Source organism: Gekko japonicus, unplaced genomic scaffold (assembly GCF_001447785.1).
Source record: "Gekko japonicus isolate JY-2015 unplaced genomic scaffold, Gekko_japonicus_V1.1 scaffold2186, whole genome shotgun sequence".
In the NCBI taxonomy this organism is placed as follows: Eukaryota; Metazoa; Chordata; class Lepidosauria; order Squamata; family Gekkonidae; genus Gekko; species Gekko japonicus.
Genome location: NW_015172071.1, coordinates 268,450 through 282,481, shown reverse-complemented (window position 1 = coordinate 282,481; position 14,032 = coordinate 268,450). Strand labels below are relative to the sequence as shown.

General features: G+C 48.4%; 1 protein-coding gene and 1 non-coding gene across 2 annotated transcripts in view; both read right to left on the bottom strand.

The window, feature by feature from the left end:
• SCARB1 (scavenger receptor class B member 1) overlaps positions 1–14,032 on the bottom strand; it is a 38,798-nt gene that overhangs the window by 13,336 nt on the left and 11,430 nt on the right. The window contains exons 2-4 of the mRNA XM_015420853.1: positions 12,070–12,227; positions 2,348–2,489; positions 863–1,066 (exon numbers count right to left, since the gene is read on the bottom strand). Of these exons, the coding sequence (XP_015276339.1) occupies positions 863–1,066; positions 2,348–2,489; positions 12,070–12,227 (504 nt within the window). The remainder of the gene's footprint in view (positions 1–862; positions 1,067–2,347; positions 2,490–12,069; positions 12,228–14,032) is intronic.
• TRNAD-GUC lies at positions 537–608 on the bottom strand. Its single transcript has one exon. It is a non-coding gene; the product is annotated as a tRNA-Asp (tRNA).

Here is a 14,032-nt window from a genome sequence, read left to right as displayed (position 1 = left end):
TTCCGCAAACTGGAGCCGACTCTCTCGCTCACTTTTGCGACCCATGCACCACCATGATGCAAGAACCTTCCGTGATTTTTATCTCACCCGTCTCTCCTGGAGGGTTAGCCACTTCTTCCTTTTTTATTCTCACATCTGTGCTGGGCGGAAGATCAGGCTGAAAGAAGCTGGATTAGGGTCACCCAGGGAGCTTCCTGGCTGAGTGGGGATTTGAATACAAGTCTTTCGGGCTGAAGGCTAAAACCCTGCAACCGCACTGGTGCTTGAAACTGAATCCAGAATTAATCTCATCACTCATTCAGGTACATCTAAAAAAAAATGTTTTTTTAAGTTGCTCTTATTCTTGCAGGAAAGGCCATGCGACCACTTTGGACAAGCACCGAGAAATGCTCTTGAACACGCGAACACATGAAGCTGCCTTATACCGAATCAGACCCTCGCTTCATCAAAGTCAGTATTGTCTACTCGGACTGGCAGTGGCTCTCCAAGTTCTCAAGCATGGGTCTTTCACATGGCCTTCTGCCAGATCTTCTAACTGGAGATGCCGGGGATTGAACCTGGGACTTTCTGCATGACAAGCAGATGCTCTACCACTGAGCCACAGCCACTCTTAAAAAAAAAAAAAAACTTATCTAACAAAAGTGCTTGCAGGACAGCATCCCCAGCTTCTGATTTCAGCTGTATGGATCCAACCCTGGTTTTATTTAGAATGCAGATAGGGGGTCCCCCCTGGAATTTTCTGCCAGGCATCAAAAATGCAAAATCCGGGTTACCTGCCTGCATCCCCTGCTCTTCTAAGTTTCTGCCACATTTCTTAGGAAGTTCACCACCCCCTGGCTGCTTCCTCAGCAGTTTTACTCACGTCGACAAGTATGCCGAACTTGTCGCCGAAAGGAAGCAATCCGGGCTTGATGTCGTTCAGGAACTTTACAATGGGATCCTCATATCCCCACAAGACCTCTCCAACCGTCCGGTTCAGGAAGGCCTTCTGCTTGAAGAAAGTGAAAGCGGCGCTAACTGCTATCTTCAAAGGGACTATTAGATCCTCCAGCATCACTGCGGCTCCCTGGGAGAAAAGAAAAGGTGGCATGGGTTACAGCACGTTCCTGGAGGCGACACATTCTTGACGGCCACTGGAAATCCAACCCCCCCACACACTTACTCAAGAATATTACGGGCTCTCACAGACTACCCCCATGGGTAGTTTTCTGTGCTCAGGGGCAGCCCTTTATGGAGGCAGTAAGGACCAAACTAGATGTGAGGGCATCCACAGGAACTGACCTGTGGACTGCGCTGCCATTTTAAAGGAATTTAAAAATGCCGTGAGGCCTCCATCTTCATCAAGCCCGGGGCACCCGTCATACCCTGTTGGGTTTCGCGAGTGTCATCCCTTCAGTCACGAAAGGGTTAAGCTGAAGTTTCTGTAAGCTGACAATAGCAAGTTTAGCACAGAAACAATTAGGTGTTGGGTAGATTCTTCCCGACAGAAAGGGGGAGGTTTTATTCTAATGCGGTGACCCTAAGATTGACAATTGGCTAATCAATATATTCTGGACATACGCAAGGGGTGGAGCTTTATGGGGAAATTTCCACTCCTTTCTTCTTAAGGTCAGTGTGAGAGGGAACAAAAGGAAGCAGATCAGAACTAGAAAGATGAGTTGGACTGTTGTTCTCTTTCCATGTAACCCTTTCCCTAATTCTGTAGTAAACTTTTTCTTAGAAGCTAAACACGCACGTGTCTGTGATACATTATTCCGCTGAGCTTGATTTGCTCTGCTAAATATCCCCCCCCTCCACCTTTTCACGTGCTAAAACAGCCCGTCGGAGGGGCAGCTTTAAAAGAGGCGGTGGGTGGGGAAATGGGAGTGGCTCAGCCTGCCAGTGTCGGCCCAATCAGGATCGGGTCCTCACGGCACTTAAAATCGTGGCAGCGTCCAGAAATCAGAAATGTGTGTGCTGTCACGACTAGTTCGTCCCTAGCTATATGCTCCCCCCCCCCACTGTTAGTTGCAAAAAAATTTAGCTTTTCAGACCTTAGTTGCAGTAAGACAAACCTGGTTACAAATGCACCAGATCTCAGCTTCCTAATTAGCACGGAAGTAGCTTAATCGTTTTGAGGCAGGTCTGGTTTATACGTAACAGAGAATGAGATGATAAAAAAGGAATGCAGCAGAATGGACTGTGGGTGATGGATTCCAATTGCTCCTTCAAAACAGAGAAACTGCATTCTGCCCTTCATCTTGCGTTTATTTTCTTCCCCCGTGCTCATGTGGAATAACTTGCACACAGGCCGAAACGAACTTATCCGTTCTACTAAAGCTCCCCGGAGACATGAGCTCACTCTTACCAGCACCAAGAGGTTCGGTATTACAACACGATCCTTTTCGGTCCCGTTTGACATGTCTGGCTCGAAGTGGAAATACCGGTACTCTAGGAAGGAGACGGTACCATTTTCGTGGAACGTGATGTTTTTTTTCTCCCTGTTTTCCCTGCAAGAGACACCCAACTCTCGTCAGTATCTAATTTATTACCGGCAAGATAGAGAGGAGGACAATGTCGTTTCAGGAAAAGGGACTTCCTGAAGGCAGTGTTTTAAAGTAATATGGAAGTCGAGAGATTTTCGTTGGTCCTAAAACAAAAGGTTAATGGTAATACCTTGGCCCAGCTCCTGCAACATACCCTTCGCAAGAACAAAGACGACACAGGGACATTAGGGGATTTCAGAGCATCAATTGACCAAACGCTAAAAATGCTTCGTTTCTTTCCAGTTCCACATATTGCTGCCACCATCCATTTCAGATTGCCTCATTCCTATTGACCTCCAGTTTGGAAAGAGAGCCAGTTTGGTGTAGTGGTTAAATGCGCAGACTCTAATCTGGGAGAACCGGGTTTGATTCCCCACTCCTCCACTTGCACCTGCTGGATGACCTTGGGCAAGCCATAGTTCCGATAAGAACTGTCCTTGAAAAAGAGCAGTTTCTGTCAGAGCTCTCTCATCCCCACCTACCTCACAGGGTGTCTGTTTTGGGGAGGGGAAGGGTTTGGAGTTCGTAAGCTGCTCTGAGATTCCTTTGGGTAGTGAAGGGTGGGGTATAAATCCAATCTCTTCTTCTTTGACATCATTTATGGACACACCCCATGATGCACTGCAGCAGAACATCAGAAGAGGATGCTTAATGGTAGGGACAGTCCTGCAATGGAACCTGTCTTGGGGGTGTCATGATCTGTGTAGGACTGGGAGACAAGGCCTAGTGAGGCCTAGGCCCAGGAGACCTGTGTGGGAATGGAAGGCAGACACCGCCTACAATCCCCACAATGCTTGGCACCGTTTGTAACCAATCGGTGTCCAGGGATTGTATGAGGAGACTGTTACTAAAAAACCCCCCCCCAATAGTTAGCAATCCAAAACAGTTCAGTGGAGCCTGAGTGGTGGGTGTTGCCTTTTGACACACTTCCGGTGATGTCAGGGGGTGTGGCATATGCAAATAAGTTATGCTAATAAGCTCCTGCACCTCTTTTTCTACGAAATGACCCCTGGATCAGGCCAATGGCCCACCCAGTCCAACACACTGTGTCACTCAATGACCAAAACCCAGATGCCATCAGGAGGCCCTCTAGCGGGTTCAGAACTCCAGAAGTCCTCCCACTGTTGCCCCCCGAGCTCCAAGAATCCATAACAACACTGCCCCAGACAGAGTATTACATCTATACCTTGTGGCTAATAGCTACTGAAGGACCTCTGCTCCATGTGTTTATCCATTTCCCATACCTGCAAGACCGTCTCTCCCTGTATGTGCCCCAAAGAGCCTTGTATTCTTCTGACTAGCAGCCCCTAGTAGTCCCCGGCCTGAAAGATGTCCACCTTGCCTCAACCAGGACCGGGGCCTTTTCGGCCCCAGCCCCATGGAACTTGCTCCCGATTGAGATCAGTGCGCTACGGGATTTGCTGCAATTCTGCAGGGCCTGTAAAATGGTAATTGTTCTGACCTGGCTTTGATTGAGGGAGCAGACGTCAAGTAACATTGGCCTCCCCTGCTACAAGCGGCTCAAGTGCTCCATGGCACTATTTACATTATGGGCGCCAGAAGTGGCCGTCATATCCCATTAGAGTGATTTACCACCTTTTCGAGGCATGAGCTCGGTGTACACTGGAATATAATTTATTACCAAGCTGCCATTAGGTATTCTAAACAAGTTATTTAATTTTAATATTATTGAAATTAATGTTTTATCACATCTAATGATTTCCCAGTAGTCATGTATGGCTGCGAGAGTTGGACTATAAGGAAGGCCGAGCGCCGAAGAATAGATTCTTTTGAACTATGGTGCTGGAGAAGACTCTTGAGAGTCCCTTGGACTGCAAGAAGATCAAATCAGTCAATCCTCGAAGAAATCAACCCTGACTGTTCCATGGAAGGCCAGATAATGAAACTGAATCTCAAATACTTTGGCCACCAAATGAGAAGGGAGCACTCACTGGAGAAGACCCTGATGCTGGGAAAGATTGAAGGTCAAAGAAGACGGGGACGGCAAAGGATGAGATGGTTAGACAGTGTCATCGATGCAACGAACATGAAGTTGAGCAAACTTCAGAGGACGGCGGAAGACCGGAAGGCCTGGCGAGATCTTGTCCATGGGGTCGCGAAGAGTCGGACTCGACTGTGCGACTGAACAACAATGATTTGCGGAGTTGTTGTCTTGGTTTTTATGACATGTTGGAAGCTGCCCTAAACCCGCTTGCGGGGCAGGGTAGGATTTAAAAAATGATAATAATACTAATCCAAATTAATTAATTCTGCTATTTGTAAAGCCTCATCAGACACTTTGGCCACCCAATGAGAAGGGAGCACTCCCTGGAAAAGACCCTGATGCTGGGAAAGACTGAAGGTCAAAGAAGATGGGGACGGCAAAGGATGAGATGGTTAGACAGTGTCACAGATGCAACCAACATGAAATTGAGCCAACTTCAGAGGACGGTGGAAGACAGGAAGGCCTGGCGTGATCTGGTCCACGGAGTCGCGAAGAGTCGGACTCGACTGTGCGACTGAACAACAACAAATTAATTAATTAATTAATTAAAATCGTAGACACTCGTGTGAGCAGGGCAGGGTCCGTTTTCACCACCAGCATGTTGCCAGAACTGGTTCAGGAGAGGAAATTACATAGCAGCAAGATGTCCAGAAGCAATCAAAAGAAGACAGCTGAACTAAAAGTACCTTCATTATCGTGGTTGTGGATCTAAAGGGAGGTAGAAAGAAGAGGGAGGGGAAAAGACTGAGAATACAATGCCCAGAAATTCTAGGGCTGAGCACTGTTCCTTCAGCCGAGAAGCATTTCAGGTTATTTATAATCTGCCTAAATAGGTTTATGAGATTATGTTGGCATACTGGCGAAGTCATAATCCACCACGGATGTTAGGCAGGTTAGTCTGGCCTCTCTTCCTATCCCAATACACCCAAACCACGTCTAGGTGTTCTACGCAGACACATTTGCAATCTTTTTGTTGCAACCAGAGCAGCATAGTGCTTAGCCTTAGATTGCCTGACTTGGACTGGACAGATCTGGGTTTACTTATCTGCTTCAATAATAGCCTGCCTTTCTCAAAGCGAATGACAAAACATAAACACACCACGCAAACAATTATAGCATATGACATCCAATAAGCCATGTGACACGACTGCGAGGATTACAAAATGAGAAGACAACACTGACAAAGCAAACCACGGAGAAATAAGATCCAGGTGGGGTCGCCGTGTCGGTCTGAAGCAGGACGGGAAAAGCCTGAGTCCACTGGCACCTTTAAGACCAACCAAGTTGTATTCGAGGTATACGCTTCTGTGTGCATGTATCTGAAGAAGTGTGCATGCCCACGAAAGCTTACACCCTTGAATAAAGCTCTGTTGGTCTTAAAGGTGCCAGTGGACTCAGACTTTGTAACGGAGAAATAAGGATGACCAAAGTCGAAGACGAGGCAGCGCAAGCAAGATAATGCAAGCCATGGGCAGTGCAAGATAAAAAGGTAACGGTAAAGGTTCCCTTGCTCGAAAGCCAGTCGAGTCCGACTCTAGGGTTGCGGTGCTCATCTCCGTTTCCAAGCCGAAGAGCCAGCGCTGTCCGAAGACGTTTCCGTGGTCATGTGGCCGGCATGACTAAACACCAAGGTGCACGGAACGCTGTTACCTTCCCACCAAAGTGGTCCCTATTTATCTACTTGCAATGTCTTGCTTTCGATCTGCTAGGTTGGCAGGAGCTGGAACTAGAGACGGGAGCTCACTCCGTCATGCGGTTAGTTAGAAGGTCTCGAACTGCTGAACTACCGACCTTCCACAGCCTGCAGTTCAGCGTCTTAACGACTTGAGCCACCGCAGCAGTGCAAGATGCTACCACCCTATTCCCCTTAGGGGGGCATTCCACCCTACCACCCTATTCCCCTTAGGGGGGCATTCCATTCTGTGCAGGTGTAAATTGCTGCGATCTCCCATCCAAATAGTAAGCAAGGCTGACCCTGCTTAGCTTTGGAGATCTGTTGAGGTTGGGCTGGCCTGGGCCATCCAGGCCAGGGAATTCCACCCCATTCTCCCCTAGCCCTGTTTCCTTTACAGAAATGCCTTCCGGGTCATTTCTGTCTTGCACATTGTGTGGAACGATAGAAGCCTGGGAGCATCCCCGACCTTCTCTCCAGCAGGCCATTCCACCAGGTGGGGGGCCCACAGCGGAGAAGTCAGATGACCCGGTGGGTACTGTCACTGTCCCCTGAATGCCATACAACCAGGCTCTGACGTCACCACAATGGCGAGGAGATTAGTCATAACAAACTGCTGTTTTGTGTAATGATTTCAGGTAAATGGTTGTGTTCCTTTAAATGTGTTGTTGAATTTTGCAGAGTTAGAGAGTTTACAGTTAAGAGTGTAAGAATGTTTTGTTGAATATAGCTGATTAATAGAATTTGGCAGTAGTTTGAATTTAGTTGACTGACTGCTGAAGACTTCAGTTACAGGAGATTACTGTTGGCTGTAGGCGAGAGCCTTTTTTTGCATTTTAATGGCCCATCTTCCCTCTCTTTGTCTCTGTTCTGACTGAGAAAAGGGGTGGTGGGAGAAGCCATTCTCCCATTTCAGAGAAGCCATTCGGCCATGTGGATGTAGAGGTTTTGTCTGCTAAGAATCCCAACAGTTTCTGTCCTTCAGATCTGGATTAAATATGCCTTTTTGCCGCAGCAAGAATTGTTTTTGCAAAAAAAATGGAAGGAGGATAGTATTCCCTCTAAAGATGAGATTATCAGTAAACTGTACGATATAGCAGAAATTGAAAGATTAACCTATATTATTGAAGAAAAGAGTATAGAGAAATTTCGATAAGTATTGGTTTAGGTTTTATAATTGGTTGAAAGTGTCAAATGCTGGTTTAAGTTAATGAAACAGGCATAACTTTTGAGAGCGATAGAGCTTTATTTAAAATTGTATGAAGATATCTGCAAATTCTCTTCTGTAAAACGATGAAAATCAATAAATATAATTTTGGGGGGGAAAGTTATAAAATACAATTAGCAACACAGAGCACTAGAAGGAGGGACCATACCATCATTGGGGGCATGCCAGAGAAAACCAAAAGGTCTTCACCTGCTGGTGAAAGACACTGACAGAAGGAGACAGAAACATCTTCCTGGGGAAAAGGGTTCCAAAGTTTTGGTCCCACAACAGAGAGCGCTCCTTCTCAGGTCACTACCCGTCTAGCCTCAGATGGCAACGGCAACCAAACCGGGCCTTTGAGATAGACCAAGATGGGCAGCCGACCGTGTCCGTCTCTCTGGAGCAGCGGAAAAGAGCAAGAGCCCAGGTGGCACCTTAAAGACGAACAGGATTTGTGGCAGGGGATGAGCTTTCGTGAGACACGCAGTGACTCACGAAAGCTCGTACCCTGCCACAGATTTTGTTAAGTCTTCAAGGTGCGACTGGACTCAGGACCTGTGATAGACCGGAGTGAGTGGGCAAGTTTGTATGGGAGAAGATGTTCCTTAATGTTCATTGGCCACAGGCTGCACAGGGCTTTAAAGGTCAAGACCGGCAGAGCAGATGCTGCAGGTATACGGGTCTGGATTGAATCTGGTACCTGGTCAGTATATAAGAACATAAGAGAAGCCAAGGTTGGAGCAGGCCAATGGCGCATCCAGTCCAACACTCTGTCACACAGTGGCCAAAAATACCAGGTGCCTTCAGGGGGTCCAGCAGTGGGGCCAGGACACTAGAAGCCCTCCCACTGTTGCCCCCACTCAAGCACCAAGAATACAGAGCATCCCTTGCCCCAGACTGAGAGTTCCCATGTATACCTTGTGGCTAATAGCCACCGATGGACCTCTGCTCCATATGCTTATCCAATTCCCTCTTATAAGAACATAAGAGAAGCCAAGGTTGGATCAGGCCAGTGGCCCACAACACTCTGTCACACAGTGGCCAAAAATACCAGATGCCATCAGGGGGTCCACCAGTGGGGCCAGGACACTAGAAGCCCTCCCACTGTTGCCCTGCCCCCCAAGCACCAGGAATACAGAGCATCCCTTGCCCCAGCCTGAGAGTTCTTATCCACACCTTGTGGCTAATAGCCACTGGTGGACCTCTGCTCCATAGGTTTATCTAATTCCCTCTTGAATTAGTGATGTAGTGATGGCAGAAGATGTGTAATACGCATACCCTGCTTAGCTCCCAAAAAGTACTGAGTTGTGACGTTCTGTGCCCAATCCCCACTCAGCTGTAACGCTCCCAGGGTGACCTTCGGCGAGACATTTCCACTCATCTTAGCCTACCTTACTGGGCTGTTCTGAGGGTGAGAGGTAGGGGGAAAATTGTCTATGCAGCACCAAGTTTCTCAGACGAAGGGAGGGATAAGAACATATTATAGGGATTTCTTCTTTCTCCTGTGGACGAAGCTTAGTGCTATTGGGCCTCAGAACTTTGGGAGACTGGTTTCTATAGTGATTCCCCACTCCTCCACTTGCACCTGCTGATGTGACCTTGGGTCAGTCACAAGCTCTGGCACAGCTGTCCTTGAAAAAGAGCAGTTTGTGTCAGAGTTCTCTCAGCCCCACCCACCTCACAGGGTGTTTGTTGTGGGGAGGGGAAGGGAAAGGAGTTTGTAAGCCGCTCTGAGACTCCAAGTGAAGGGCGGGGTATAAATCCAATCTCGTCTCGTCGTCGTCGTCGTCTATTTCTACAGCCAACATTGCCCCAGGCAAACTGAGGCAGGTCACTGTGGTCTTAAAAAGGAGGCCTACATTACCCACCCGTCCAATGCCCTAGGTCCAGGGTGGGCAACATCTACATGCATGAACCTGTAGAAAAGAGAGCTAATTCGGGGGAAGGGCTATGGCTCACTGGTAGAACATCTGCTTGACCTGCAGAAGGTCCCAAATTCAATCTCTGGCAGTCTGCAAATAAAAGGATCCAACGGCAGGTGATGTGAAAGACCTCGGACTGAGACCCCTGGAAAGCAGCTGCCAGTCTGGGCAGACAAGTCATGACGGACCAATGGCAGGGCCGGCCCCAGGTATTTTTGCACGCTGGGCAAAGACACCTTCTGGTGCCCGCCCCCCCGTGCACCCACCAATTTATAGTGCCCCTGTAACGATTCCTTGTTTATATGTGGGTGTGTCTTTAAAAGTTTGGATGCATAGCTGTATGAAAGTCTAGTGTGGTTGAAACAGGCAAGTGGTGTGATTGGTGAGTGACAGAGAGGGGGAGGGGTTTTGGAAGTGATGCTGTGTGGATGATATTTATGTCTGTCAAGAGTGACAGTTAGTGAGATGACTGTGGAGAAAGACAGTTTTAAGTTAAGTTAAGTTCTGTCTCTGAGGGAAGGAGACTTATCCCTGTGAAGCAGTCTTGTGTGATATAAGAGTTCTGAGTTAAATATTTGTGTGTGAAAGGAGAGACATTCAGTTCTGTGTTATAGGAGTTACAAGTGAAAGCTGAGAGTCTAGGAAAAAGTACAGTGAAAAGTGTTACAAAGTTGCTTGAAACCTCCCTGTCAGTAAAGGAGAAGCTTGTGAGAGACACCAAGCATTTGTTCAAATCATTCCCAGTACCGTTTACATTGTTTACCCTCGTATTTATGCTTTCTTTAAATAAATCCTATTTCCTTCAAGTATACCAACTCAGTAAAGAATCCTTCCTCAGACCACATAGTACCACGAACGCCTAAAACCCTCGATATACCTACCCAGTGATAGAAATATATATTATAGTAAAAGGTTTGGAAAGCCTTATAAATTTCCTGGTGGCAGCCGGATATACAGAGTAAAACAAACCAGAAAGAACATTTTTAAAGTAAAACCAGACCTCCCCAGTTAAGGGGTCGTCACAGCCCCCCCTTCAGGCACCCTCACAGCCACCCGGGACCATCCCTCCCTCTCTCCCAGCAGCCCCTCCCTCCCACCACCAACCCCCCTGGCGAAGTTCACACTGCTCCCGGGGGAGCAGGAGCCCTACCACCACCCATCGAGCCGGCTTCCTCCAGCTACACAGAGATGCTGGCCACCCTCCTCGCATTCATGGTCGCCGCCGGCCGGGAGAAGCCCCGAGCGAGAGGAGGAACCAACGAGGGCCAGCTGCCGCCTGCCTGCCCACCCGCAGCACCTCCCCCGCCAAAAAACCCGAGGTCGCAACACACCAGCCCAGCGAGAGCGCACGCACCCTGTCACCACCGCCTCCTCCTCCCATCTCTCCCTGCCATGAGTCGAGGGATGCCGGCTGCGGCGAAGGGACAGAGCCAGCGCTGTGGGGCGCATGCCGCAAAGAGAGGCTCAGAACCCAGGCCCGGATGGGGCTGCAGCTGCAAAGAAGGGAAGCTGCCTGAACCCACCACCAGTCCTGCTCACCAGAAGCATGGCACTTGCTCCCCCAGGGCCCTTGTGCAGGGCTGGCGCCCAGAAAGCCATGCTGACTCTTCCCCCCCCCAACTCCGAGCGCTCCGAAAGTGAAAGCAAAACTGGAGCACAAGGAGTTTTGGAATGAAGACGGCCAGGGGCCCGGGTGGAGAAAGAGGCGGTGGTGGCTGGGGTCAGGGGGAGATGCAGGGCTTTTGGCGGGGGGCTTTTGGCGGAGGGGCGGGTGCAGTATGGCGCCCAGATGATCAGCCCACTCTAGGCGAACATCTAGTTCGCCTAGTGAGTGGGCCGGCCCTGACCAATGGTCTGATTCTTGTATGTTCATGTATGCAACAAATACACAGATGACATCCAAGATGAACCAGTGACCTGATCCAGTATCAAGCAGATTCATAAACTCAGTCAATACTACTGGGCCAGCATCACCCCTAAGACAGCCTGTTTGCCACTATGACCTCCCCCAGAAAATGGGCATCTACAACAGAGTCATGTGTGTGTTCTCCATCACATCTTCAACCAATACAGGGCCGGGGCTCCTGACCTTGTTGCGCCTATGGGCGCTACTGGAATTCTGAGAGAAGGCAGTGGCCCCACCACCAAATAGCTGCTAATTGGGACTGGGGTCAAGTCACAAAACGGTGACAAGTTCCAAGCCAAGTATCCACCTAACGTGGGGACAGCTACTTCCAAAGGGGCATTTCCTACAGTCACGAAGGTGGTGACGCCTCTTCGGAGGGGGGGGGGTGTCTTCTGAAGCTCTTTTTCCTTCAATGAGAACCTATGCACACCACGGTGAGGTTCACGAGGTTATGACGTTCAGCTGAGCTCTGGCTCAACTCTTGCACATGTCTATAGAGCGTGGGCGGAGATAACCTTCAGGAAGATTATGACACTTGCATTTGCTCTTTTCTTAAAAAAAAACACAACCAGAACTGAAAGCCCACATGAGATATTTTTTTAAAGAACCCCTTCATATACGAGGCCAGCCTGATCTTGTTAGATCGTGGAAGTTAACCATGGTCAGTCCCGGTTAGTCCTTGGATGGGAGACCACCAAGAAAGTCCAAGGTTGCTATGCAGAGGCAGGCAAGGGGAAACCACCTCTGAAGGTCTCTTGCCATGAGTCAACTGCGACGACAGCAAAAAAAAAAACCCACATGCCAAAAAACAATGGAGAAGATGAGCGCACACCTGTAGACATAAGGTCCACGTTGTTGTACTGCCGGCTTTGATCCAGCAAGAACTTCATTCGGATTCAGCACCTCAAAGAAGTAGACCGAGAAGTAGAAAGGAAAGGGGATATCTTTCCACAGGTTGTAAAATGATGTGTTGGGCTGTATCCTGACATTCTGTAAAGAGAAAAAACACACCAAAAAAACCCACTGTGAACAAAGACTTACTACAAATTCATATGTCATTAGATTTATATGAACTTCCTAGAACCTTATACTAGAATGAAAACTTCCACAGCGCGCTTTAAACATGTACAACACCATGTCAGAGAACTAAACACATCAATTACAAAGCTAAATCCAAATCATAAAGGTTACTCAACCCAACAGCTAAGTCTTCTGGGGGAAAACAGTGACTGGCTCAACTCAACAGGTAAACCTAAGAATTCTATGTTTTACAAATAACAATTATAGCACCTTACATATTTATTCTGTCAGGACGGGTCGCCATAATCAGGGACTGGCCTTGGTTAGTTATACCAACCTTCACGTGAACCACAGTCCAAAGGCACAGCTGGGTACATAAGTTGGCACTTGAGAACCCAGCCAGGAGAGCCCAGTAGGTAGAACAGAGCCACAAATAGCCACTCCCTAGGGCAAGCAAAAATCAATTCCAGGCAACCAGACAAGAAAGGAAGTTGTTCCTCCCACACCACCACCTCCAGCTGGTCAACAGATCATTGACATCATTATGTCAGGACAGGCTAGCAGGAAGTGTAGGGTCATATGTTCAAAGACCATGTGACACTGAGAGTTCTGCATTTTGCGCAGGGAAGGGCTGTGGCTCGGTGGCAGAGCTTCTGCCTGGCATGCAGAAAGTCCCATCCCCAGCGTCTCCAATTAAAGGACCCGGCGGTAGGCAGTGTGAAAGGCCTCTGTCTGAGACCCTGGAGAATCACAGCCAATCTGAGCAGACAATGCTGACTTTGAAGGACCTAACTCAGTGTAGGGCAGCTTGATATGTGTTATCAGTTATTATCAAAAGGCAAAGATCCTCTCCACTGTTTAACATCGCATCTACTCACAGCAGCCTCACTCACCATCGCAGCCGCCTGGAAGTCACCCAAAATACCAACAATAGAGGAATGGAGAAACAAAATATGGGAATTTTTCCAATATGGACAAGATAACCAATGTATTAGACAACCCTCGAGCATCTCCTTGCACAACACACCCCAGATTCGTAGGTACCTGGTTCTCATACCTACAATTCATGTCAGAAAAAGATCTCCTGCCACAGAATCCAAGCTATGCATCTTGGCTCCACCTGTAACTCAGCAACACCCCAAAATTATTGACAACACAGCACATTAACTGACCTCGATTATACATGCCAGTATATGGTAAAGGTAAAGGTTCCCTTGCTCGAAAGCCAGTCGAATCCGACTCTAGGGTTGCGGTGCTCATCTCCGTTTCGAAGCCGAAGAGCCAACGCTGTCCGAAGACGTCAAAAAGGGAACACAAAAAGTGGTCATGTGGCCGGCATGACTAAACACCAAGGCGCACGGAACGCTGTTACCTTCCCACCGAAGTGGTGCCTATTTATCTACTTCCAATTTCTTGCTTTCGAACTGCTAGATTGGCAGGAGCTGGAACTAGAGACGGGAGCTCACTCCATCATGCGGCAACTCGGGTCTCGAACTGCTGAACTACCGACCTTCCACAGCCTGCAGTTCAGCGTCTTAACCACTTGAGCCACCACAGCTTCTCAGTATATGGTAAAGGTAAAGGTTCCCTTGCTCGAAAGCCAGTCGAATCCGACTCTAGGGTTACGGTGCTCATCTCAGTTTCAAAGCCGAAGAGCCAGCGCTGTCCGAAGACATTTCCGTGGTCATGTGGCCGGCATGACTAAACACCGAGGCACACATAACGCTGTTACCTTCCCACCAAAGTGGTACCTATTTATCTACTTGCAATTTCTT